This window comes from Anabrus simplex, chromosome 1 (assembly GCF_040414725.1).
Source record: "Anabrus simplex isolate iqAnaSimp1 chromosome 1, ASM4041472v1, whole genome shotgun sequence".
In the NCBI taxonomy this organism is placed as follows: domain Eukaryota; kingdom Metazoa; phylum Arthropoda; class Insecta; order Orthoptera; family Tettigoniidae; genus Anabrus; species Anabrus simplex.
Window position 1 is genome coordinate 1,766,546,554 of NC_090265.1, and position 27,501 is coordinate 1,766,574,054.

At 38.7% G+C, this 27,501-nt stretch overlaps 1 protein-coding gene across 1 annotated transcript in view; it reads left to right on the forward strand.

The window, feature by feature from the left end:
* Positions 1-27,501, forward strand: part of LOC136858759 (glyoxylate reductase/hydroxypyruvate reductase) — a 70,621-nt gene that overhangs the window by 36,523 nt on the left and 6,597 nt on the right. The window contains exons 3-6 of the mRNA XM_067138537.2: positions 3,736-3,925; positions 16,514-16,680; positions 18,542-18,706; positions 19,843-19,968. Of these exons, the coding sequence (XP_066994638.2) occupies positions 3,736-3,925; positions 16,514-16,680; positions 18,542-18,706; positions 19,843-19,968 (648 nt within the window). The remainder of the gene's footprint in view (positions 1-3,735; positions 3,926-16,513; positions 16,681-18,541; positions 18,707-19,842; positions 19,969-27,501) is intronic.

Consider the following 27,501-nt stretch of genomic DNA (forward strand, 5'->3'; position numbering starts at 1 on the left):
AAGAAGACTCTCAAATTTCTGTCAGCCAGTCCCTTGTCCCTGGCATAACTGGTAGCATTGCAAAGATAAAGGAGAAGAAGAGCTAGAGAAGATAAATTGTCTGCTCAAACCAAATTGAAAGAAGAGTGTTTTAACACCGGTAACGTTGTCCCATACAACAGTGTCCCCGCTCACCACACATAAACATTTCGCAGTGAGCAGAGGATCAGCGGGGAAGGTGGAGAAGGCGAAGACAGGCCGAACGGGTGAGACAGGTGTAGGAGAAGTGGAGTGGGAGTTTGCACTCTGGTCAACCTAGTGAAGTCGTCTCCTGCACCTTGCGCCCGTGCACTGCACAGCGCATGCACCCTGAGGGGCCCTGTAATAGAGAAATAAAGAGACTAAGAAGGAGGTGCAGATTGGAAAGAAATAGAGTTAGAAATGTTTGTGGAAGTAAGGAGGAATTGAAGGAACTTACTAGGAATTTGAATCTAGCAAAGACAGCAGCTAAGGATAACATGATTTCAAGCATAATTAGCAGTCATACAAATTTTAGTGAAAAATGGAAGGGTATTATAGGTACTTTAAGGCAGAAACAGGTTCCAAGACGGACATTCCAGGAATAATTAATGAACCAGGGGAGTGTGTATGTGAGGATCTTCAAAAGGCAGAAGTATTCAGTCAGCAGTATATAAAGATTGTTGGTTACAAGGAAAATGTCCAGATAGAGGAGGTGACTAAGGCTAAATAAGTATTAAAATTTACATATGATAACAATGATATTTACAATAAGATACAAAAGTTGAAAACTAGAAAAGCAGCTAGAATTGATAAGATTTCTGGGAATATACTAAAGACAATTGGTTGGGATATAGTACCATATCTGAAATACTTATTTGATTATTGTTTGGTTGAAGGAGCTATATTAAATGAATGGAGAGTTGCTATAGTAGCCCCTGTGTATAAAGCAAGGGCTGATAGACATAAAGCTGAAAATTACAGGCCAGTAAGTTGACATCCATGAGCATCCTGTGCTTCTGGGTGTAAGATGATGATGATGATGATGATGATGATGATGATGATGATGATGATGAGCAGCAGGAGGAGGAGGTAGGGAGAGGGTGAAAGCTGGTATCGGCACATAGCCTACTCCTGCCGAATAACATCATATGGTCTGCTCAAAGCATAATATGCCCATTAAACGTAAGGAACTTCATCTTATTTGTCCGTATTGAACTGAGATCACAATTAATTAAAGTCTATCAGGTTCCACCTTTTCAATACTAATACAATGTTGTTGGATGATATTTACAACATTATTTATTACAGTACATGTTTCGGTGCTCTATTATGTCACCATCATCAGCTGATTTAGAAAATGTGAAAAAAAACTTGGCGATCTAAATATTAAACAAAATATTGTCATACTTAACTCATACATATACATATTTACATACAACAGAATATTTATTGGTTAAATCCTAAACATCTATTATGCTATATTAAATATCCCTATTATGTAACAAGAGAATTCTTGTAAGTCATGAATATAAAATTCTGTGATGATGGTGACATAATAGAGCACCGAAACACGTACTGTAATAAATAATGTTGTAAATATCATCCAACAACATTGTATTAGTATTGAAAAGGTGGAACCTGATACTGTAGACTTTAATTAATTGTGATAACATGCCCATGCGATGACAAATCATTAGACTGTGTGCCAAAAACCACTCCATATAATTGTGATCATGGCCACCAGGCAGGCTTGAAGGAATGTTAGCTGCCATTATCAGAGGGTGTTACAATATTCTCTCTGTCAAGCTTTTGAGTTACAGTAGTGCTCAGTGAAGGAATAAGCATGCTGGACAAAAATCTACATCATACCCATACAGTGCATAGTGTTCCTTGAGGGAAGAAATGGATTTTGATTCCCGGTTGGGTCAGAGATTTTAATTGCATCTGGTTAATTCCTCTGATTTGAATGTTTGTGCTTGTCCTTACACACTCATCTTCATATGCACACAACATTCCACACTACTAACAACCACAGAACCACATAATAGAGAACAGATCCCTCCATATATCGTTGGCATCATGGCATAAGAAAGGGCATCTGGTTCTAAAACAAGGCCAGGTAAACTTGTGTGACACACATCACACCAGGGTGTGGGAAGAGCACTAGAAGAAGTTATGGACAGTCACGTAGGAAGTGTAATTTCTAAAGCATGAGGGTGCTGAGGGTACTAAAGGGCAGCAATTCCCAGGCAAAGAAGCAAGGCTATATATCACTCATAGTGCAGTCCTGGAACATGTAGCAGCCATATGGGTTCCATACCAAACAGGACTCATTAAGGATTGTGAGATGGTACAGCGAAAGGCTGCAAGATTCATGTCCTCAAACACTCCTGGCACTAAAAGTCATCAGATAAATAAATTACATTCCTTTGATGCTGCCAACAATGGAGTACATATTTTTTTACAATCTGCTTTACATCGCACCGATACAGTTAGATCTTATGCTGACAGTGGGATAGGACAGGGGTAGGAGTTGAAAGGAAGTGACTGTGGCCTTAATTAAGGTACAGCCCCAGCATTTTCCTGGTGTGAAAATGGGAAACCATGGAAAAAGGGCTGCAGACAGTGGGGTTCAAACTCACTATCTCCCGAATGCTAGCTGACAGCTACGTGACCCAAACCGCACAGCCACTTGCTCAGTAATGGAATACATTCATCGTACTGAAGGTAGAAGTTGCACCAGAGAAACAAGTGTTTTAGCAAAACTCAACAAATGTGTTCATGTGCTTGGTTTTGCAAAACTATAAACTCCTTTCAGTAGAAGACCAACTGCAGTTATAAATTTTGTAAAATGAACATCAGAAATAGAAGTAGTTTGAGGACAGTGATTTATATTTATTGAAGTATACCAACAGATCATAAGAATTTTCAAGTGTTGTGTTACATCCTCAAGACAGTGACTTATTTTAGTGGATATTGAAGATTAGATCAGAACTGTTTTCAAGTATTATGCTACATATATTTGTTATATATATGGCCAATTACTTTTTTAAGTGTTTTAAGACCTTATGACTGATGATGACCTAATATCAATAGGACAGAACTAGCACCATGATTAAAATAATTTGAAGTACTCATTTTATATTGTATTGATTAGGTGGGTTACCCCATTTGTCTTCAATATATACATCAGCCTGTCGAAGCTCGTGGAAGCCCCCAGATTTAGAAGACTCTCGGTTTGTGGGACTCGTAGTTTCTGCACACATTGAGGCCTCTAGCAAGGTAGCAGCCAATGACGGTCGCTGTAGACAGGGTGTCAGGTTGACTGTACAACAGGTTGTGAGGCTCCGGTGCATCAACGTCACAAGCGACAGGGCCATAATGAATGCTCCCCCTCCAGCACCACTCCACAAAACAGCAAAACACACACCACAGGATGTTAAAGAACTGGAACTACAGTAGTCCATTTGATGCCGACAATGTATCAGGATGTGGAGATGGTCCTCGTTGTTTTGTGTTGCTCCTTCTTCCGATGCTGATCTGTCATTGTGTTTATCCTATTATATGTTCTGTTTCATGTTCCTGTCTTTCTGTGTTTGACTTGTGTTGGTCATTTATTTGTTCTTTTGCATTTTTTTTAAATAAATGCTATTTGTTCGGGGCGTCCACCAATGAAGATCTTTTGCCCCTTTCATTTGCATTACTCACTCATTTATAAATGTAAATATTGTACAGGTCCAAACCTGAAGATTGTGTCAACAATGTCTGCTGGCTATGATCACATTGATATAGCAGCAGTCAAATCCCGTGGTATCAAAATAGGCAACACTTCAAATGTACTGAATGCAAGTGTGGCAGAAATTGCTGTTGCCCTGGCGCTTATGGCAGGGCGTCGGTTACAAGAAGGAAGACAAGTGATGGAGAGGTGAGCATATCATTAATATATCCCATGTATCCCAACATTACACCTCTTGTATAGCTAACCTCTACGTGCGGAATGACTGTCATTTGTTTACTTCTCAAGGAGGACATGGTTGGGCGGTCCATAAGGCTGCCAATCTGTCTAGTTAGGAACTAAGATGAGCACTAATTCGCTGGTAGTGAAAAGGTGAAATATACCTTATGTAAAAAAACTCAACTAACGAGTTAAAAAACTCCACCTTTCCACCACTTTAATACTCTTTAATTAATCTTACATTAAAAGAACATTAATCTATTTAAAAAAGGTACAGGTTTCATTTTATTTTGAAAAGATCTTCAGCAGTGTTTATAGTTCAAGATTAAAATACCCACAAAGTACAGGTTTCATAGATACATACAGTTAACAACACATTGTTAAGAACATCTTGTTCTATTGGTGGAAAATGCTTAAAAAACTACGAGTCTTGGAGCATGTGACATATCTTGTTCGTAAAGGTATGTTACATGTGAAATACATTTGATCTTTTGTTTGAAAATCTATCTTAATAATCTTCTGAAGAATATATACAACTATATACAATTGAATCGTGCAGTCGTGTAAGGAACTAAGTCAAAATCGGCCATTTTCATTTTATTGCCTCATTTACCTCACATAACCAAGCCCTATTGTTTGGTAAAGGAAAGAAATAAGTCAGCCTTCTCCTTGTGGGAGAAACAGTGGATGGACATCAGGCATATTGTGAAGAAACGCACTAAGTCGATGACTTAGTGCGTTTCTTCACCACTTGCTATTCATGACTTAGTTCCATTCTTTGCCGCACATTGCATGCGATGTAGGTATAACAGGGGATATTTCAATTTACGGCGTTGGTACAACACAAAGGACAACATACTGGAGGGAAACAGAAATCGTACGGTACATGGTGGGTTATAGTGTACAGTATTTCAGTTTGTATCTCGGTGGATGACAAAGTGATCTATGTATTACGTTTGAGAATATGACTCCGAAAAGGAAGACACAGCCTGAGGGCCATAAACATAGTGTTCTGAAACACGCAAGACTCAAGAGGACTGGCATATGTGAATAAACGTGGGAGAGTTGTGGAAGGCAAAGAAACCGGTTCTGACTGCAGGTAAGTAAGGAGCTTGAGAAGTATTACTAGGGATTGTTTAGTAAATAATATTCTAACATGCAACCAAACTTTCTACTCTTGTTTTAGATAACAATATGTATGGTACAGATTTATACTTAGTATTAATAATATGTTATTCTTCTAGATGCAGAAAGAAGTGCTTTGAGATTATAAACGAAGAGGCTCGCAAGTCCATTCTTTCCAAGTTTCTTCAACTTCCTAGTAAGGATGCACAAGATTTACACTTGCAGCGCCTCATCGAGAAGAATGAAATTAAGACCAGAAGACCGAGGAATGAAAATTCAAAGCAGCGAGCAGCAAGTTTCACTTACTTTGTTATGGATGGCAACAATAGAAAGAAGGTATGTCGTTCAGCTTTTATGAGCATGCATGCCGTCACTCAGAAAAGAGTATTCAGTATCACAATGCTTCTTCTTCATGGAGAAATTCCCAGGGACAAGAGAGGAACCAATCCAAATACCAGAAAGATACCGGAAGATGTCACTAAACTGATATCCGATCATATTCAATCATTCCCTCTGAAACGGACTCATTATGGAGGGAAAGAAATGCATTACTTAGATACCCGCTTAACTATTAAAGAAATGCACAACATGTTTGTCACAAAATACCCGGAGTGTGGAGTCAAGTACAGCTTCTACAGGACTTATTTTGTTGAGAATTACAACTACCGATTCGGACGACCACAGATCGATGTCTGCAGCAAGTGTGAGGAGTTCACAGCTAAACTTAGGAGTCCACATATTTGTGAATCAGCAAAGCGTGCAGCTCAGGCAGAATATGATGTTCATAAAAGAAGAAGCAGGAAATTCTACAGGTCTTTGAAAGAAGTTGCAACACTATGCAGAACAAATGACAAAGTGACAGGCCTTGCCTTTGACTTTATGCAAAATCTGCCCCTGCCACACATACCGGTGCAAGAAGTGTTTTACATGAGACAGTTGTGGGTGAATGTGTTTTGTATTCATGATCTTGCAACGGACAAGTGTGTTGTGTATATGTATCATGAAGGCCAAGGAAAGAAGGGTACGAATGAAGTTGCTTCTTTCCTGAAAGATTATATAGACGAATTTGTGTCAGAAAATGTTGACCAGTTACACGTTTTCTTTGATGGTTCTCCAGGCCAAAATAAGAACCATACGGTCATAAGACTAATGCTAGGCCTGGCAGCTTCAAATCGATTTAAGGAGATTAGACAGTACTTTCCCGAGAGGGGTCATTCATTCCTACCATGCGACAGGGACTTCGGGATATTTAAGAAAAACATTAAAAAAGTAGACAGAGTTTATACTATCGAAGAGTATATGGCAATTATTGTAAACAGCAAAGCAAATGTTACAGTTAAGTTAGTAGACTCAAGTGCAGTATTTAATTTTGACAAGTGGTGGCCTGAGTTTTTTAAAAAGTGACTGTATCAGCTGAAACATCAACAAAGAATACTCCTGTGCTGGAAAGATTGCATTTTCTCCTTCTTCGTTTAAAGAATACAGATATAGGGCAGAGAAACCAGGAGTTATTGTAGCACTTCCCTTCATAAACAGCATTGTGAAACATACGTTTCATCTTGGGAAAGGTAACTTTTGCACATTTTCCTTGCAACCAATGGCAGCATATCCAGAGGGTGGAGTTCCAATAAAAGCTGAGAAAATAAAGGACTTGCGTAAACTGTTGAAATATGTTGCGAATGAGGATGCTTTGGCATTTTATTTGGACATTATTTCGCAGCCAATGAATTCCCCTTAGGTTAGTAGTCTCGGTTGTAATACTGTAGTTATTTGGTGCTTCAAGGTCATTTGTATTTGTTTTCCCTGTTTTTTTTTTCTGTTGGATAAACTGTAAACAGTGCTTATGTATTGCATTAAGCTATGTTTAATATATAACAAAGGTTGGTGTAGTTTGTATGAGAGATTTATTCCCAAACTCCAAATTTTTTCGGTATTATTGGAGAAAGGAACTAAGTCAAAAAAGTTTAAACGGTCATAAAATTTATAAATTTTTCTTGAACATTTTCCTGTTACCTCCATTACATATCTATCACTGATCTAAATATTATATAAAATAATGGGAACTATTCATTGAAGCGTGTCGAAGAAAATCAGTTTTTTTGCTCTCCTGAAAAGTAGCAAAATCTGACTTAGTTCCTTACTCGACTGCACGATTCTATTATTCAGAAAAAGTGTTCAGCAGGTCACTTGCCGTGAGTGGAAGTGAAAAATGTCTTAATTCAGATGAAATGTACCAATTGTGTTTGAATTAAAAGAGCAGCCCCATGTGCAGTTGTATGCAGATCTGGAAAAAGGAGAGTGTAACTAAGTATCTAAAAACAGTAAGACAAACTAATTGTTATATGAGGTGAACGTTTAAGATTACTCACCCCGTGTCACCCTCCACAGTTGAGTCACAACCGATTACCTGCTGTACTGACAGCTGCCTTCCTTCTAGTATTATATCTGTGTGTGCCAGTGGGGCCTGCTTGCGCAGTAGAAGGAGGGGAAGTGACAGAGGAAGGAGGGAGCGATGGGGAAGTGCTCCGTCTAGGAGGGACAGAAGTCTTCCTTCCGTAAAATATTTTGCTATTAACGTCAAATAAATTTAGTGAGGGAGGAATTGATTTTTTTTTAAGAATTCTTATTATCTGAATGATCATTCAGATTATGTATGCTATTATAAAACTGATCAAGAAAGATGTGCAGGTTCCCCATTGCGTTCAAGACGTATCCTTTCTTCTAGCCCTGTGGACAGTATGCACCACGGCCATAGATCAAAGCCTCTCGAAGGGAGTGTGGGGGCCATTGTTCTCATGACAGAGGTTGGCTTACTTTTTCTTTCCGTGTGGACAGTATGCACCACAGCCATAGAAAAAAGTCTCTCAAAGGGTGGAGTATAGCCCTGAAGGGGCCACTGATCTCAAGACAGAGATTGGCTTAGAGCAATAGCAGCGCAGTTCAAGATAAAATATGCTGTTTTGTTTTCTACATTGTTTCCTTTACAAGTCCTATTTATTTGTGCTTTTATTCTGCCGGGGTTGGTAACAGAATCTAATTATCATCATTGACAGGAATGATGTCACATCCCTTTTCATGTCAGCCAATAGCAGTGCAAGTAGCTACTTCAGCAATGGAAAATGGTGGGTGCTGCTCTTTATTAGGTTATAAAAGTAAATGTACTTGTGGGGATAGGCTGGTGGGTTAATGGACATCGCAAAGAAATGAACACATCCCTTCTCTAATAGGAATCCCAGTAATATTTGCATAATTTCTACTTCCTTATAATGTTACAAATCTTGGGTTACATGGTGTATATTTCTGCTGTAAGCATAATAAAAGTAGATATAGAAATGATTATAATTTTGGTTGAATCTCATAGCAGATCATATAGAAGAACTGGATTCTAAATAAATGTAAACTAATGTCACAACTTTCAAGGATGAAAATTAAGGAATTGGAATAAATTATGAAGGGAAATGTTCAATAAATTTCCAAGTTCTTTGAATTTTTTTTTTTTTTTTTTTTGCTAGGGGCTTTACGTCGTTCCGACACAGATAGGTCTTATGGCGACGATAGGATAGGAAAGGCCTAGGAGTTGGAAGGAAGCGGCCGTGGCCTTAATTAAGGTACAGCCCCAGCATTTGCCTGGTGTGAAAACGGGAAACCACGGAAAACCATCTTCAGGGCTGCCGATAGTGGGATTCGAACCTACTATCTCCCGGATGCAAGCTCACAGCCGCGCGCCTCTACGCGCACGGCCAACTCGCCCGGTTTGAGAATGTTTAAACAATTGATAGGGTATCTGCCACCAGGACGACAGCCCTCATTGCAGATCACGACCGACCGACCGATCTTTCTTCTTAAAGTCTGCTATAATTTTCTAGACCTCTCATATCAGAATATCTTCTCTTAATCTCGTTAGTCAGGATAACTAATTTTATAGATGTTATTTATTATTTTACAAATTGATATTTATTATTTATGATTTTAGGATAAAGACTATTTATAGATGTTATCTATTATTTTGCAAATTGATTTATTTAAGGATTTCCACTAAATGACAAGTAAATGTTAAATTTAGACAAGAAGAAATAATTATTCTTTCAGGTGTAAATAAGGACATAAATTAACATATAGATTAATTTAATAGATTACATTAGTTAGGAAATTTCCAGTAAAATCTGCAACAAATGACATAGTAAATAGGAAAGGTGAAACTAAGAGAAATTGTTGTAACAATTTTCAAAATTCATATATACTTGTTATATTATACCATTGTACCATAGTCCAAGGATCAATTAATGTTTGGCACCGCTGAAGAAGAGAGCGGTGGCTCTCGAAACATGTACATGTACGGTAATTAAATAAAATGTATAAGTATTGACAAGGCGGTGAAAATATTTTACAGAAATTTTAATTACTTCCTGGTGTCAAAATGTTTACAGGCTTAACCAAGCAAGTGATTGCTGAAATGAGGATATATTTATGATATATTAGGTTAACTTATTACGTATATTAGGTCAAATATTGCAACCCCATATGGGGTAGCACTTACATAGTAGTTAATGTCCCGACGCTCAGCCATACTTACCTTTTCCTTTCCAGGGACATGTTATATATCATTGATTATGAGAGACATGTTAGCTTGTTCATACTGGAGCCGGACAAAAGTATGACCTCCAATTTTAGGTTAGGAAATGTTTGTAAATGACAATCTTCTGATTTTAGGTTATTAAATTTTTGTATAAAATTGTGTTGTCTGAAGTGGTCGAAGTTATGTGAATTCAGTAAATTAGGATGAAAAAGCATAATATTATAAGAAGAACTTGTAGTTAGGAAATATTGAATATGTATATCATTATGTTTGTATAACTTTTAATTTGGGTAAGAATCTGTGCATATAACGTAGTAGTGATGATTGTGTAAAGTAGGAAACAATGACTATATCGTTGAAGACACTTTAAGTCAGTCAAAAACTGTTGCAACAGGTGGCTTGGAAACTGGAGTGCACTGGGATACTGTATGCTAAATATTGTAATTCATCAATGTGGATGAACGTGCAAGATTGCTATTTGTTCTGTACTGGGTTGAAAGTCACTGTAACTATATACTTCGTCTACATCATAATTGTCCGACTTGTTCAATAAATCGTCCAGACTATCTGCACCAAGTCTTTTACTGCTCGATTTACTCATAATGACTTAAAGAAAAAGGAAACTCACAGCACTGCACACTTATAAAAACAATCCATGCGCGGGACGGACAATGATTTTGTCCCCCTACAAAGCACTCCTGACTTACTCATATGGGGTCGAGCCAAAACAGGAATTGACGAATGAAAGGTGGACTCTGCACTTACTTAAATAGACGGCCAACAGACTGGCAGGAAGAGGATTTATACAGCCTGGAAACACACACTTAATGCGCACCTGAATGAGATCGCACAGTTCTCTGTTTCGAACGAATATACGACACCGTATGGAGACGTGAAGTTGAAAAACCTGACTACACTCACGAACCCAAATGGGGTCACTTGGCACTCAACATGTTAATGACATTTAAGCGTTGTAGTAAGGATGTAAAGGAGAGGGCATATAAGTCACTGGTAAGACCCCAACTAGAGTATGGTTCCAGTTCCCACACCAGGATTTCTTGATACGAGAAATGGAAAAGATTCAGGGGAAAGGAGCATGACTTGTAGTGTGTGATTTCTAACAAAAGAGTAATGTTACCAAAATGCTGCAAACTTTGGGCTGAGAAGTACTTGAGGGCTGGGCTGAGAAGTACTTGAGGGCTGGGCTGAGTGTCTGAGACGGTTGAAGGGCCTTCTGACCCCAACTTGGCAGCTTCGATCCTGGCTCAGTCCGGTGGTATTTGAAGGTGCAAATTACGCCAGCCTTGTGTCGATAGATTTACTAGCACGTAAAGGAACTCCTGCGGGAGTAAATTCTGCCACCTCGGTGTCTCCAAAAACCGTAAGAGTAGTTAGTGGGACGTAAAGCAAATAACATTATTAGTACTTTTGAGTAAGGAGATGAACAGTTCAACTAAGTGATATTGCCTGAGCTGTCAGCAGAGTCATGCCGTGGAATGACAGTGGTAGCCAAATAACCTTGAATGGACTTTTTAAAAGTAGCAAAGATTGTAATATGAAGTTGGAATTCAAGAGAACAAATTGGGACAAATATTAATTTAGGGGAAGAGAAATTAGAAATTGGAATAACTTACCAAGGGAGGTCAATGAATTTCCAACTTCTTTGAAATCATTTAAGAAAAGACTAGTTTAAACAATTGATAGGGAATCTGGCACCTAGGTGACAGCCCTAAATGAAGTTCACTTGTGTATTGGGGGTCATTGATTAAGTGGGACTGTGGGCCATCAAAGGTTATCAAGATCATGAAAGAGCTGTACGAGGGGTATGAGTGTCAGGTTCTGCATGAAGGGAAACTGACAGAAAAGATAAACGTCAAGTCTAGAGTGAGACAGGGGTGTGTTCTTTCTCCCACTCTGTTCCTGCTGGTCCTAGACAGTATGATGAAGAAGGTAATAGGAGGACGGAAGAGGGGTGTTCAATGGGGGGATGAGAGACAGGCTCGAAGATCTTGACATCGCAGACGACATTTGCCCTGTAGCACAGCGGTACCGGGACATAGAAGATAAACTGAGTAGGTTGCAGTAGGAAGTGGAACGTGCAGGTCTCATGATCAACACAAACAAGACTAAAGAGATGAGGATTAATTCGGATGTCATGACCAGCTTGACAGTAAATGGAAAGGAAATTGAGCGAGTTGAGTCCTTCCTCTACCTTGGAAGTATAGTTACAACGGATGGGGGAGCAGAGGAAGATGTTCGAAGCCGTATCCGTAAGACAAATGGTGCGTTTGTCCAGCTCTACCCCATGTGAAAGAATAGAAACATCTCCAGGAAGACTAAGCTTCGCCTCTTCAACAGCAGTGTAAAGCCGATTCTTCTATACGCCTGTGAAACATGGAAAGTTACAAAACAGATCAATAACCAGCTACAGGTGTTCATTAATAGATGTTTGATTCGCATAACAAATGTGAATGAAGATCTTTGGACGATGACCAATCGGCAGCCGATTGACATCCAGATCAAGGAGAGGAAATGGCGCTGGGTTGTACACACATTAAGGAAGCCGGGTGGAGCTGTTGAGAGGGCAGTGTTGGACTGGAACCCTCAAGGCACCAGAAAGCGAGGTCGGCCCAAGAAGGCCTGGAAGAGGACGATCGAAAAGGAAATCGCAGAGGTTGACAAGACCTGGAGCAAAGTGAAGAGAATAGCCAGGAACCGTACTGCATGGAGAAATTTTGTCAAGGCCCTATGCTCCAGAGGGAGCAACAGGAAATAAGTCAAGTAAGTAAGTCAACATGTTTTAAAATTAAGTTGGTACTGTAGCAGGGGCGAATGCTGGTCATGAAAGTCAGGCTTGCTCTTCCATTCGTGAAAGTTGGTGGGGTGGGACGTGCATAGTTCTGAATGAATAAAATTTATAAACCCAAAAATCGCTAAATCACACGAACATTTTAATCATGCATTCAAACTGGTTACGTCACACATTCAAGAATGGCCAAAAGAATAACAATCAGACAAATTTTATAATTATTAACAAATCATGACAAGCCAGTGATTATATCATTTAAAGAAGTAAACGTCAAACTACGTACACAGAAAAACTGCAACTATTTATTAGATCTTCCTACTTGAAAACAAACTCTACTCTTCGGCTTCTCTTTACAAAACCATCCATAACTTATCATAGAAAGAGGACTGTAGTCTAATTTTTGCAAGCAATCCTTTTTCAATCGACAACATAGCTCAGATACAGAGAACGAACGTACATATTCTCTGTTTTTTCTCCCTGTGCCGTGTCTTTAAATCTGGCAGCGCCGGACAGGGCCTACCATTCTTAATAATGTCAGTTGTCTCTTGGATAGTCCTCCGAGAAAATAGATTTGATAACAAGCTGTCAATAATGCACGGTTCGGAACCCATTGCAGCACGTCAAATCATTCAGAATAGATGATCAGGAACTTACAGTACACTACTCACTGACATAACACACTAGATCTGTAGCTCTCAGACCAGAGCTTCCAACTACACATTACAAATGTGACAGCTTGCAACCGGCCTTGGAGAGAAGAAACCTGCGCGCGCATACATTTCTCGCTGTGTCGACAGCTCTGCTGAAGCTCCCAAGATACGAGCAAGCCTCGCTAGACTCGCCAAGATAAGTGCAACATGCGATTTGTATAATGCAGATCTATTACAGATACGGTACATATTGTAATTTTTTTAACTCGCCTACTTTAGAAAAATATTGTGCTTGCACAGCAAGCGTAGCATGCTCGGAGAAATCGCCCCTGTACTGTAGGAACTTTCATTGGGGTATGGTGGCTGGGCTTGACCTTCAACAGCATGTGCTTGCTCTGCATTCACCAATACGGCCCCAGCTGTCGTGGAGCTACCACTTGAAAGCATGTCCACTTGTGAACTCTGTTCTGTTATTTGTTTTTTTGCAGCAAAATATGAAACGGCTATCAATATTCATCGCCATTTAGTGTGTGTTCATGGTGAAGGATGCATGAGCATCCAAATAGTTTGTCGCTGGCGTTTATGATTCCTGAAAGGACGGCAAAATGTGTACGATTACGAGCGCAGCAGCAGACCCATTACCGCTACAGGCAATGCAGCTACTGTTGCTGTTCGGAATGTGGTGGACAAATATCAGCGTGTCAGCATTGATGAGATAATGAATTGACTGCCTCCTGGTATGAAAATTGGACGCTCCTCTGTTGCGACGATCCTGTCAGATGTCTTGCAGTATTGAAAAGTCTGTGCAAGATGGATCCCACGTTTGCTTACTGATGCTCACAAGCAAGAAAGGATCGAGGCAGACCAAGCTTTCCTGCAAATGCTTCAAAGAGAGGGAGATCAACTGCTCTCCTGCATTGTCACTGGAGATGAAAACTGGGTGCATCATTCAACCCTAGAAACAAAACAACAAAGCATGGTATGGAAGAAACCTGGCAAACGTTCACCAAAAAGGCCAAGACCTCAGCCTCTGTGGTCAAAGTTATGGCTACTGTCTTTTGGGACAGGAATGGTGTTCTCCAGGTTGACTACCTGCCCTGATGCACTACGGTCACAGCTGAGAGGTACTGCACGGTCCTTACGAAGCGCAGAGCTGCAATCAAACTAAAACATCCTGGTCTTTCTGTCTCGGAAAGTATTGCGCTTTCTAAACAAAATTGTACACAATTATGTTGATATCCTCCTAGTCAATACTACAATATTTTACGTCCAATTCGACTAAACTTGACACATACATAGACATTTTTAGACTCGTCATTGGGTCATCTTCAGTAAGACATATATAATGAGTTAAAACATCAGACACACAAAATGAAATGTTAAAGAGTTTTTTTCTTTCGGTTTACAGCTGATGAAAAGATGGAAGCGGAGGTGAACCACTGGCTATGAAGACAGGACCTGACCTGGTATGACGAAGGTATAAAAAAACTGCTGTCAAGATACCAAAAGTGTTTGGACAGAAATGGCGACTATGTGGAGAAGTAGTGTACGAGGTTTTTTTTTGTTGTAAATTAGGGAAACTTATTTATCAGATGGCCTTCGTATATATATTTCTTAACAGGAAAATTGTTTTGCCTTATACTGTAGATTATACAGGGAGTATAATTTAAGATTTTGTAGTGGAGTACTAAGGCATAGGAGTGCAGAGAAGTGGTGACAGCGAGCGCAATGCCCACAATGGCGAGCAGACATAGTCATATCAAAGAAGCAGCATGATTACGTCTAGAAGAACTAACTTTACAAAAGAAAATATTTATAAAATCCTCCTATCAATACAAAGTGATAACCGTCAATACGGAATGAGATTCATAACTTGCAATAGAAGAACTAATTATAAGTTATAAATTTCATTTTTGTTCTGTATTGAAGTGCAATTATAAGAAATAAATTGACAAGACTGATTTACTTGATATATTGTATTAAATTTATTTCTTAGATAGGAACTAAACGGAACTGAACTCGTGAGCTATATACTTGCGTAAATGAAACGGCACTCACCAGTATTTACGGAAGTTGTTGAAAGTGATCTTGAGCTGCAATGCAATTTTCACATCCTTAATAGGATTTTGAAACACACTTTTCAGTTCATGGAAACTGATTTCAATGCACAGTGTTCCTAATTTCAATTTTAAATTCTTCACAGTTTGAGGATTATTCCTGATCTGATCATCATTGAACACTTCTTGCTACTGTCGCATGAAGCTACGTGCCGTATGGGCCATTGCATCATCCTGTTAAAAATAGCCATATCTTTTCCCTTCAGTTAGTTCAGCAAAAAATTGTTCAAGAATGTTGTGAATATAATGGTCGAAAGTAATTTGCGTCCTAAAAAAATATTGAATCGATAATTAATCGGCACTAATAGCGCACCATGCGCTCACTTTCACATCATGCAGAGGTCTTAGCTGTAAAATGTGTGGGTATTCTGTATCCCGGATACTATTGTTCTGTGAATTGACATATCCATTCAAATGAAACCATAATTCGTCACTCGTAAAAAAAAATATTAAAAATAACGTTTGGATCCACAACACTATCGTGGACACTAGTCATTAGCCAATTGCAAAATATTATTCTTGCAATGAAATCTGTAGACTGTACATTATGGACTGAATGAGTCTGGTAAGATCATAATTTTGTTGCATTACATGCTGATGAATGTGAAATACTACTCTACTCTCTGAAGCCAATAATGCACACTGGCTTGCAGTCTTGCCTGTATATCTTCTAACCTCTCTTGTGTAAGAGCTGTTCCCGTTCTCTGTTTTATCTTCTTAGTTACGGAACCAATAATATGCTATGCCACTTGTGAACAAGTTGTTGCACTTAAGGGTTTGGTGATACTGTAGAACAGGGAAACTGTCTATGGAATTTTCAAAGGCACCTTTTAACTGGTTTCTTCTTCTTGTGCAAATAACACTCGACCAAAAAATTCTCTGCGCTGTAGTGTACTTGATGATCGTAATGATAACCTCACAACACACCGTAAAACGCCAATAGTTACTAGCAAACTGCTATGTCAGCTGTCAAGAATTCTTATCATGCCAAGCTTGGAGATTCCTGTGGCCTGTGAGCTAAAGTGTGAAGTTTTAAATTACACTCTGTGTACCATAATTAATAATTTGTATTTTGTGGAGCAGTACACAAAGTATTCTTGATAATTTTCTCTAAGTTTTTTACCTAACTTGTGTAGTTGATTTAAATGATTTATTGTATAATATGTAATCGTTTAACCTAGCTATGCAAACAGAACTGACTGAATTAGAAAACTGCTTCTTTAATCGAGGCTGACCATTCCTGGATGTTTACTTCTACTTGGTTGTGTTTGTGTGTTTTAGAGGTGCCTGGGAACCTGGAAGTCCTATATGGATGCTGGGACATGATCTTTATGGTTCAACTGTGGGCATCGTGGGGTTGGGAAACATTGGCTGTGAGATAGCAAAGAGACTGAAGGCCTTTGAAATTAGTAGACTTTTATATTCGGGCCACTCCGTGAAACCAGCAGGTAAAGTACGAGAGAGAAAGAGGAGTGTCTTTTTTTGTTTGTTTTTTTAAAGTAGAATAAAGGCAAAACCTATGAGAGTGATCACTTGCTACCTGGTCAGTCTTGCTATCAGGTTGTAACAATATGCAATAGTCCAAGGATACATCAGAGCATCTGGCATTCAATACGATGGCCAGTTGATGCGTGTATAGATTCATTCCTTCCTTCCTTCCTTCCTTCCTTCCTTCCTTCCTTCCTCAAGGTATCATCACTGGAGTTGTCATCATTGAGATTGATCACAATCTTGTCATGAAGATGTTCTATGAGGCCGTCAGCTTCCCAGATGCGATTCTCCGTCTGTTTCTTGTGTTCTACATAATTTTGCCATTGTTCCGAAGTCACTTTACGTATTCCCCCTCACATTAATTATTCTACTTCTCGGAGCTTGTAAGTTTGTTGTTAGCCGCAATGTATCACTTCACTTGGCTCCACACAAGCTCATAGTACGTAGGTCGCAGAGATATGGAGGGAGACGTAACACCTCCTGAACTGCAGCTGCTGCCAGATTGTCAATGCGATAGTTGGCATAATTTGCTCGAATTTTATTGAGTTTTTCTACAAGTTCAAGTTTATTCATAGAGGGTTCCCAAGTAATATTTTTCTCTGTCAACCAAGTCTGAATAACAGGTTTCAAGGCACTTTTTGTGGGCACACGCTCGTTTTTCACTGAGTGATATGAAGCATTATCTAGGACAATAATTGAATTAGGTGGTATTTCAGTAATAGTTGCTTCGTGAAATATTCCTCATATCACTCACCGTCAATTTCCCCATGATAGTTGCCTGTCTTCTTGCCCACAAATATAAGTTCTGCTTCCTCAACGAACCCGCATTCAGTCCCTGCATGAATCAGCAGTACACGTCCCCCTTTGCCTGAGGGTGCCTTGCTACCTGTGGTGAGGCCCTCCCTCCATGTCTGTGTGACTGTCTTAATAGATGTGTCAACCCAAAACTTGGAATTGGTGTGGCCAGCGTTTGCCCATGTCTCATCTGTGTACACTACGGCTTTTCCCTTGGCCCTTATTTTGTGGATACTTTATAAATACCTATGACGCCAAGCAATAATCTTAATGCCTTTGATACGACTTTGCATATTCTTTGAAAAGTCCCGGTGTTTCTCAGACATCATGTGCGGGAGTGGGAACGGACACAAGGAAGACAGAAGAAAGGTCATGCGAACAATGCTTCTAAAGCACAGTGTGGCGAGTTAACACTTGAGCGTCTCGAAGGTAGGCAGCCAAAACAAACCATTGCAGACTTACGGTTCCTATGTATGTTCACAATACTTGTACTTGAACCCACTAGCACTCCCCTTTGGGAGGGGGGAGAACACATAATAGGACAGTCAGTAGTTAGATGCATGTAGTGCTAGATCAGGTCAATGGGTTGTTATGTCTTTGACCTTTTCTGAAACTCTTTAAAATAAACCTGAAAATATTTAGAAGTTTGATTGATAGATGAATCAATTCTTGAAGTGACTACAATATCTTTTTCTCAGAAAGCTTGATCGGTCTTTTTCTTAAACTTTGAATTAAGTTATTATTCCAGGTTCTTTAAAATTTAGTGATCTTGTTCAGTGTTGTTCAATAGAACTTGCTACCCAATAAGGTTTACCAGCTCGTAAGAGTTTACTGTCATTGTATGACTTAAACTTTTTTAAATTAATTAATTAATTAATTTATTTATTTATTTATTTATTTATTTATTTATTTATTTATTTATTTATTTATTTATTTATTTATTTATTTATTTATTTATTTATTTATTTATTTATTTATTTATTTATTTATTTATTTATTTATTTATTTATTTATTTATTTCAGCTGCTGAACTAGGAGCCCAGTTTGTATCCTTTGATGACCTTTTAAAAGAGAGTGATTTCATCATCATAGCTTGTCCTTTAAATGATGGAACAAGAAATATGTTCAATGATACAGCATTTTCTAAAATGAAGAAGAATGCAATCATAGTCAACATTGGACGAGGAGGTGAGAGATTTAGCAAGTACTTTCAAACTATCTGTAAGTCAAGTTTGCAATGTATAATTTGACTTAGCAGATCTAGAAAACATTTCTCTTTTTGAAATTAATGATCTTGCAGCCTGGTTAGCTGATTCAAAGTATAACTCTACTCTATTAATACCATCCTCCCAATGTCATTTAAGGAAGCAGTCCTAGTAGGCCATTTGGGGGACCGCACGCAGTTCCATCTGCAGTTTTTGGTTTGATCACTTCATTTGACTGAAATCATCATCCTTTCTGTGTGAAGCTTAATTTAGGGCTTAGAAAATTGTCTCCCAGTGCTAATTCAGGTGAATAGAGTGGATGGAGAATGACAGCTGTCTTCGTGTTCATAAACAGCATTGCATGACCTGGTGCATTGCCATGGTGGAGGCTGCAGGAGTTATTTCTCCTCAAACCTGGACTTTTCCCCTGATATTTTCTTTCAGACATCGCAGTAACTCTGTAACTTTTGCTTTTTGCATTTTAATAAGTTCTGTTCTCAAAGATTCCAAAGCAATAAACTGTTGTTTTGTAACACATTGAAGGGAATCTGGAACATACTGTATTTGTTCTACTTGTCCCAGTAATTCTAAATATTACTGACATAGCCATATGTTTTTCATAACTGTTGTCTGCTTCTTTCCATCATCTAAATAATTAATCACTGCTAATGTTTTACCTAACTTATTGACTTACATTGAACACAACCCATATCTGCATTTCATCCACGCACTAGAAAATACGAGCAACTGGGCAGACTTGTTACTTCACGCTTTCAACGGTTCATAGAAATTCCCATACCTGCCACTATCTGCAAGCACCAGCTTATTGCTTTCCAAGAACTATTTAAGGCCAAGATACATAACAATACAACATGATGTTTTTGAAATTGCTTCATCGCTGTAATGAATAATAATGTTATTAAGGTAGGAAATTTCCCAGGATCGTACAAAAATGTTTCTTAATACAGGTTTATCATTATCCTGAATTTAGTTATATGAGGTTTGATTGTACACTATGTATGTCCTTCTCATCTGCCATTTCAAGGAGAGTGTTGTGTGTACTAGATATAAATATAACTTTACTTCCTTACATTCATATTTATGTTTTCTACGTTGTAGGTGTAATAGACCAGCCAGCTTTAATTAGAGCCTTGGAATCAGGCAAGATTTATGCAGCAGGTCTAGATGTGATGGTTCCAGAACCTCTGCCAACAGATCATCCATTATTAAAGCTCAAGAACTGTGGTAAGTATCTTAGTACTGTGACATGTTACTAGAGCATACAAATTCTCTGTGGCAGGTTGGTGGCAACTATGGTTCCTCTCCATTTTCTTCCATTGTCTGCCACTCCTCATCTATACAGTGTTCCAATCGACGTTTCACTTATTTTATCACTTAACTTTAAACTTTTACACTTTAATTTCTTTCTATATTCACTCATTCTTTGCTCTGTCTCTTCTTGTTTTCTGCACCATACTTGTGAGGAATTTTATTTCTGCTGCCTGTATTTAGCTCTCAGTTGTTACTGAACAGGTTGCTGCTCCATATGAAGGGGTCTGATCTTTGTGGACAATATTTTTCACATTAACACCTGTCAAGACGAAAAATAGTATTAATGAGATGATCAATTATTGTAAAGAGTAGTTTCTAAAAATTAATTCACAGAAAACCAGAGTTATGGTGTGTAAATGTTAATAGTGAAGGATGTGGAACAAGTTGTAAAAAATAACTCAATTTCTAGGGAAGGTTGTAAGCAGCAATGGCAGATGAAAAGGACAGAGAGCAAAAATGAAGGGAGTAAGTGCTTTGGCTAGTACATAAATACTGGATAGAAAGATGCTAAAGATCAAATATAAAGCTCAGAAAAATATGTTAAATTCAGTTGTTGAAACAAAGTTATTTTATGGACAGAAATTTGGTGAGTAGATAATTAAATTGTAACTTAGATGTAATTGTAAGTAAATTTGTCAATATAATGATGGGGTAATAATAATAATAATGATAATAATAATAATAATAATAATAATAATAATAATACTGGTAATAATAATTATTATTATTTTGTGTGGCTACCAACCACCACAGAAACACGCAATAGTGATTACATCCCTTCATATAGGGTTGGCGTCAAGAAGGGCATCCGGTTGTAAAACAGTGCCAAATCCTATTTGCTACGCCGTTAGCAGCCGCGACCCCATAGGTGTGGGAAAAACGGTAGCAAAAGAAGATGAATGATATTTTTGTGTGGCTATTTCTAGCCGGGTGCAGCCCTTGTAAGGCAGACCCTCCGATGAAGGTGGGCAGCATCTGCCGTGTATAGGTAACTGCGTGTTATTGTGGTGGAGAATAGGGTTTCGTGTAGCCATGGAACTGGACAATGATGGGATGACCAAACTGTACTGGATACAATGGAGTGACAATGACGTGTGAAGGGAGTGAGTATAAGGGCAAACAAATGCCATGTTGGACAACCCCAAAGGGCCATGGCCTACCAAGCAGTTGCTACTCAGCCCGAAGGCCTGCAGATCATGAAGTGTCGCGTGGTCAGCACAACATGTCCTCTCAGCTGTTATTTTTGGCTTTCTAGACCGGGGCTGCTATCTCACCGTCAGATGGCTCCTCAATTGTAATCACATAGGCCGAGTGGACCTCGAACCAACCCTCAAATCCAGGTAAAAATTCCTGACCTGGCCAGGAATCAAAACCAGGGCCCCTGGGTAAGAGGCAAGCACACTACCCCTACACCAAAGGGCCGTCAAGTATAAGGGCAGATATTGTTAAACAAATAGTTAATTGTTCGTTGAGGTCAAAATCAGGGGCAGAAGGTGAAGTTCTAAGCATAGCATACTAGCACCGAATGTTATATCGAAATGAGAGTTTCTGGGTGGATGGGGTGAAGCTATTAGATGACTTAAGAATGGGGTACCACTGGGAAATGAATTTATCAACAAATGATATGAGATTGTGTAAGAAGGTGGTCCAAGATATGGAAAGAGAAATATGGACAGAATGTAATAGCAAGAGAACATATGTAGATTTTTGCACTAATTAAAAGTATGGCAATAAGGACTGAAATGTTAACAAAAATGTAAATGAGAGGGATAATTTGGTGACTGATAAAAGTAAATAAGAATAAAGACATAACACACAAGAAAAGAAGGAAAAAACAGTCCATTTTATGCAATAAAGATATGGAAGTGGCACACCTAATAAAAGATTGTAATGAAACAAGAACGATCAGAAAGAAATACATAGATCGGAAGGAGATACGTAAAATCAATAATGAACCTCAACTTTACACTCTTCTTAAGTTATTAAACAGAGAATAGAAGACACCAGGGAGAACAGCAAAACTATGGCATGTGGGGAAAAGAAATCTAATAAAGGTGAAAATAGAGAAAATGCATGTGGAAGTATTCTGCACTCATTCATTCATTCATTCATTCATTCATTTGTTTAGCTTCCACAGACTGTACTCTATGCTGTAGTTAAAACTTAGGAAGTACCTCAAAGAGTAAGTTTATCTGATCATTAACTAAAGAAATGTTCAAGAAGTATTTATGTTCCAGCTAATCTCCGAAATTGTTGGACCGATTTTGATGGGACTTTCACTGGCAGACAGTTGGTGGTGTAAGGAGTAACTTAGGCTACATTTAAATTTTCAAAACAATTAGAGGGGGGCAACAGGAGGCAGATATAAAAATAATATGTGAAATATCAAATTTTTCATACAGGGACGAGACAAAGCTCATTTTAAGCCCTTTGATGCAAATAACAAAACTTGATAAGACATACGGGCCCAAAAGCCATGTTTTAAGGCCTTAAAACCAACCATTATGGAGATATTGGCACCACACTACCCTTGCTCTAGAAATCCCATAAAGAAATGGCCAGCCATAACGATGGCTACGTCAGCTCAAGGATTCTACAGCAGCGAGATTTACCACCCAAAATTGGTACAGATATGAATTACTATCTGGAGAGAGCTATTTGCCACTATATTGGTATTTTGCAATGTTTCTAATCCCTCAGAATTATGGGACAAGTTTAAGAATCATTTCATGGAAGATTATTAAGAGACCTCCAACAACATTACACAGATGCAGACATAAATGTTCATTTCCAAACTTTACTAAGCGTACTCTGTTTGCGTTACAAAACATTCTCCTTTCCATAGGTAGTAATACTCTTCCTTATTATGGTTTACCATCTCCACAAGCAACCGATGGGATTGTTAATAATTTGAACAGAAAATATATTCAACACACAAATTTTGATCCGGTTGAATTTCAACATAGGCTACGATAAATCAGAATGAACGAACAAAATCATGTTTACAGACTTCTCATTGATAGTGTGAATGCTGCTAACATTGATGGTGTATATTTTTTAGACGCACTAGTTGGTACTGGCAAGACATTTTTGATAAATCCTTTACTGGCCAAAATACGTTCAGAAAAAAAATTGTCATAGCAGTCGCATCTTCCGGAATAGCTGCAACTTTACTTCCTGGGGGAAAAACAGCACATTCCATGTTTAAAGTACCAATAGAAGCAGAGCATATGGAAAATCCCGTCTGCAGTATGTCGAAAAATAGTCATAAAGCCAAAGTATTACAAGAGTGTGTCTTTGTAGTGTGGGACGAATGCACTATGGCGAATTAATTTCAGTCAAAGCCGTGAACAGAACCATGCAAGACCTGAGAGGTAATACTCTATTATTTGGAGGAGTAACATTTTTATTCGCTGAAGATTTTAGACAGATATTACCAATTGTCACTAAAGATACATGAGCGGATGAAATTAACGCCTCTTTAAAACATTATGTACTTCGGGACATTGTAAAAATCTTTCTTTAAAAGAAAACATGAGAACAAATTCAGCTGATTCACCATTTAGCAGAATTCTCCTTGATGTTGGAGAGGGGAAGTGTTCAGAAGTGAATGATACTCATGATATAGAACTACCTACCGGTCTTTGTCAGGTTGTGGTGGACATTGAAACTTTAATAAATAGTACAGTGGAAGTCCGGTATAGCGAGTGCGGCATATAACGAGAACTCTGATACAGCGACGATTTTTTTCGGTCCCTTCTAAATTCCTATATTAAACTTTGTATCGTCCTTCGGTTACAGCGAGAGCCCTATCACTGACGCGCGCGATTTTTTCCCGTTACCGATATTTATGCATCCCAGTGTTGATATTGCATGCGATTTATTACCTTCGGCATCGTTTCCTCGCTATGTGCACTGCGAGTTCTCTCGTCGACATTCGTAGGCGATGTGGGAGCCGATTAGTAATACCCGTCGACTGCTGTTCGTAAAGAAAATTCGAAATGAAAGAGAAACATATTTTCGTATTAAATGCGTAAATAAACGGTTGTTAGCTCGTTAAAAATTAAGGCGGACTAAACGATCGCTCTTAATTTTGAGGCTAGATAATGCAATTAAGTAAGAATGGGATACACCTCGAGATATGGCAGAGTGCTTAATTTTGATTTCGGAGGTTAGTTTATATTTTCTCGCATGTGGTTAAATTTCGGAAAGGCTAATATAAAAATGTATAGCGAGAAGGTTATCATTCCTCTGCTGTTGCTTGAAGTGTGTTTTCATCATACGTATAGTATAGTTAAGTTAGGATAGGTGACGCTGTTTGAATAAGAAAACTGAAACGATTGCAACAAAATGAGATCGATCTTCTTCGGTACCGTACAGTATAGTTTTCTCACTTTGTGCATTTGCGAGCTCTCTCGTCGACATTCAAAGGCGATGTTAGAGTTGATTAGTAATACCCGTCGACTGCTGTTCTCTAAAGAAAATTCGAAATGAAAGAGGATAACATGTTTCGTAATAAATGCATAAATAACGTGGCCGATAGCAGTTGTTAACTCGTTAAAAATACTGAATTAAATGATATCTTAATTTTAATGTTACCGGTATATACGGAAATTAAGTAAGAATATGATACACATCAAGATATGGCAGAGTACATCATTGATTTCAGAGGATATTTCACATCTTCTCGCGTCTAGTTAAATTTCTGAAAGGCTATTTAAATGCATAATTTTCGCGAGGAGGTTATCATTTTTCTACATGCGTTTGAAATATGTTTTCATGATACATATACGGTTAGGTTAGGTGACGCCGTTCGAAGAAGAGAACTGAAGTGTTTGACACAGAAACCTCTGGACTGATACCAGATTTCTCCGCATCCAAGACTTTTTTAAATCTTAGAACCTCATGCGAAAACTCAAGGGTTGCCTTGCATTCGCGGCCTAACAGTAAGTTAATGGATACCACTGGCAACTACCGAGGTAACCACGCTGCTTCTTTTCACACACGCATGAAACTCGTTGACAATAAACGACCGCCTCTTTACTATAGCCTACATCGCTAGCCGCGACAACCCATTGTACAGTGCCTGTATGTAACGTCACTGGATCTCAGGAAATAGTGAAGAGAGTATGGCGTTCTATTAGCCTCTACAGAAACGTTTCTCAAATCTGCAGAATGACATCAAAACATGCGAGCCTTCAAATTCTTAGAAAGGCCATGGCTACTCAGTGGCAGAGTTATAACGCGTCTATTGTACTTGATGCTTAGTAAAATTAAGTCTTATAGACAGCAGGAATATTTTCGTGATGGATAGTCGTATTGTAAAGATATGTGGAAAAGGTATTGCCGGCAAATTTTCAACGGGTTCTAGTCGATGTTATGATGCCAATTTTAAGTTAATGGTTATTAAACACTCGGAAATGTAGAATAATTGTGCAGCCGCAAGAAAATACGGCATAGGCCTAACTAAAGCCAATATTTGGCATTAGCGTAAAGACAAAGTGCTAAAAAAAATGCGTACTGTACAAAAAATGCATTCAGTGGTCCGCAACAAGGACGCTTTAAAGAAGTCGAAGATGAAAAAGTGAGGTACATGCACGAAAAACGCAAGGGCGGAATGGCTTTCAACGTCCGCGATTAAGCCTATACATCGCTAGACGATGAATTTGGCCAAACCCGGCAAGCGAGACATGTGTGAAGCGGTAGCCAGTTATATCTGACGCTGAGTAAAAGTAACAGTTTTATAGACAGCAAGAATAATTTTCTGATGGATTGTCGTAATGTAGAGACGCATGGAATAGGTAAAGCCGGCAAATTTTCAACGGGTTATCTTCGGTATTATGATGCCAATTTTAAGTTAATGGTCCTTAAACCCGAGGAAATAAAGAATAATTGTGCAGCCGCAAAAAAAAAAAAAAAGAAATACGGCTTGACGAAAGTCAGTGTTCGGCGTCTAAAAATCCGAAGTCCTACTGTACAACAAAGGCATTCATATGATTTTACAAAGTACTTTTTGAGCCTGATTTAAATTTTTTGAAGGAAAAAGTGGGTTTCATCTTGGATTCGGAGAAATACGGTACATTATTTTTTTCAGAATGTCATTAAACATACAGGGCCGATTGCAGAAACGATGACTAGTTTTAAGCCTTAGGCATCGTCTACCTAAACAACGTCTAAATCATTCACGATCTTCCATTGCATAAACAATGTTCAGTCGATGTTTAACTAGACATCCCTTAAAGTTTCAATTTTGGTTTGAAAATGGAGACAGAAGTATCTTTCATGCAACTCTTTGCTTGCCGCAACCAATGAAATTCGTCGGTGCGCGCGCTGAACGCCAGTCAGCTGTTTGTCTTCCTACACATTACTCAAATATGGCTGAGCATAACTTGCCCACAGATAAGAGTATCGCTTTCGGTGCAAATTAAATCTCATAATATTATCGACATTAAAGCGACACGCCACCGTACGGGGAAATGTAGCTTTCATTATAGCGTTGTTACAGTGAGTGTAATCTACTAATAAATACGGTAGCTTCGACGAAGAGAAGATGAAGCAATAGTAATGTGTAACCGAGTGTGTTGTACGGGCCATATAGATGTAGCTTGCATTCTGGAAATCGTAGGTTCGAAACGCATCATCGGTAGCCGTGAAGATTGTTTTCCGTGGTTTCCCTATTTTTACACCAGGCAAATGCTAGGGCTGTAATTATGGCCACGGCTCTTCCTCCCCAGTCTTCTTTAAACGATAATCACCACCACTTGCCTTTTCCTATCTGATAGTTGCCGAAAACCTATGCGATTATATATTGTATAAAAATCCCATACAACTTACTTTTTAGTTTTCACTATTATGTGCGTTTACTTGGCAGTAAATATAAGTGAATCTCTCCCGGTTGATGTATAGGCCTATGACAGCCCTCAGACGATCGGGACACGTAATTGTGATATGCATGTAGTCGAAGTGACCAATAATTCCATGGAAATTACCCCATGTATATAAGAAAATATATCGATTGCCAAGAATTGTATTCAAGTTGACAGTTACCGGACTGTCACTTTGTCAGTCTCAAGAAACAAGTCTCTCGTAAAGCGAAACCTTATTTTATGATTATCTCCCCGTGCATGTCAAACGAATTGCTGAGATTTAGCAGCGGGCGACCCACAGAGAGGCCGTCGGACTAACCTTTTTTCTCGGAATCGTCTCAACATGATAATACAAATTACATATTTCACGGTACATAACCTCTGATTGTGATTCACTCCTGTCATTTGAGGTTAAACAGTGTTCTCGGCAGTGTTTAAACATGACCGGTTAAACATCGGTTTTAGACAGTGTCTAAGTGATAAATAACGTCTCTGCAATGCGGCAGCCATACTTAGGTATTGTTTAACCGTAGACATCGTCTAAATGCCGTTTCTGCAATCGGCCCACACTTTCACGTAG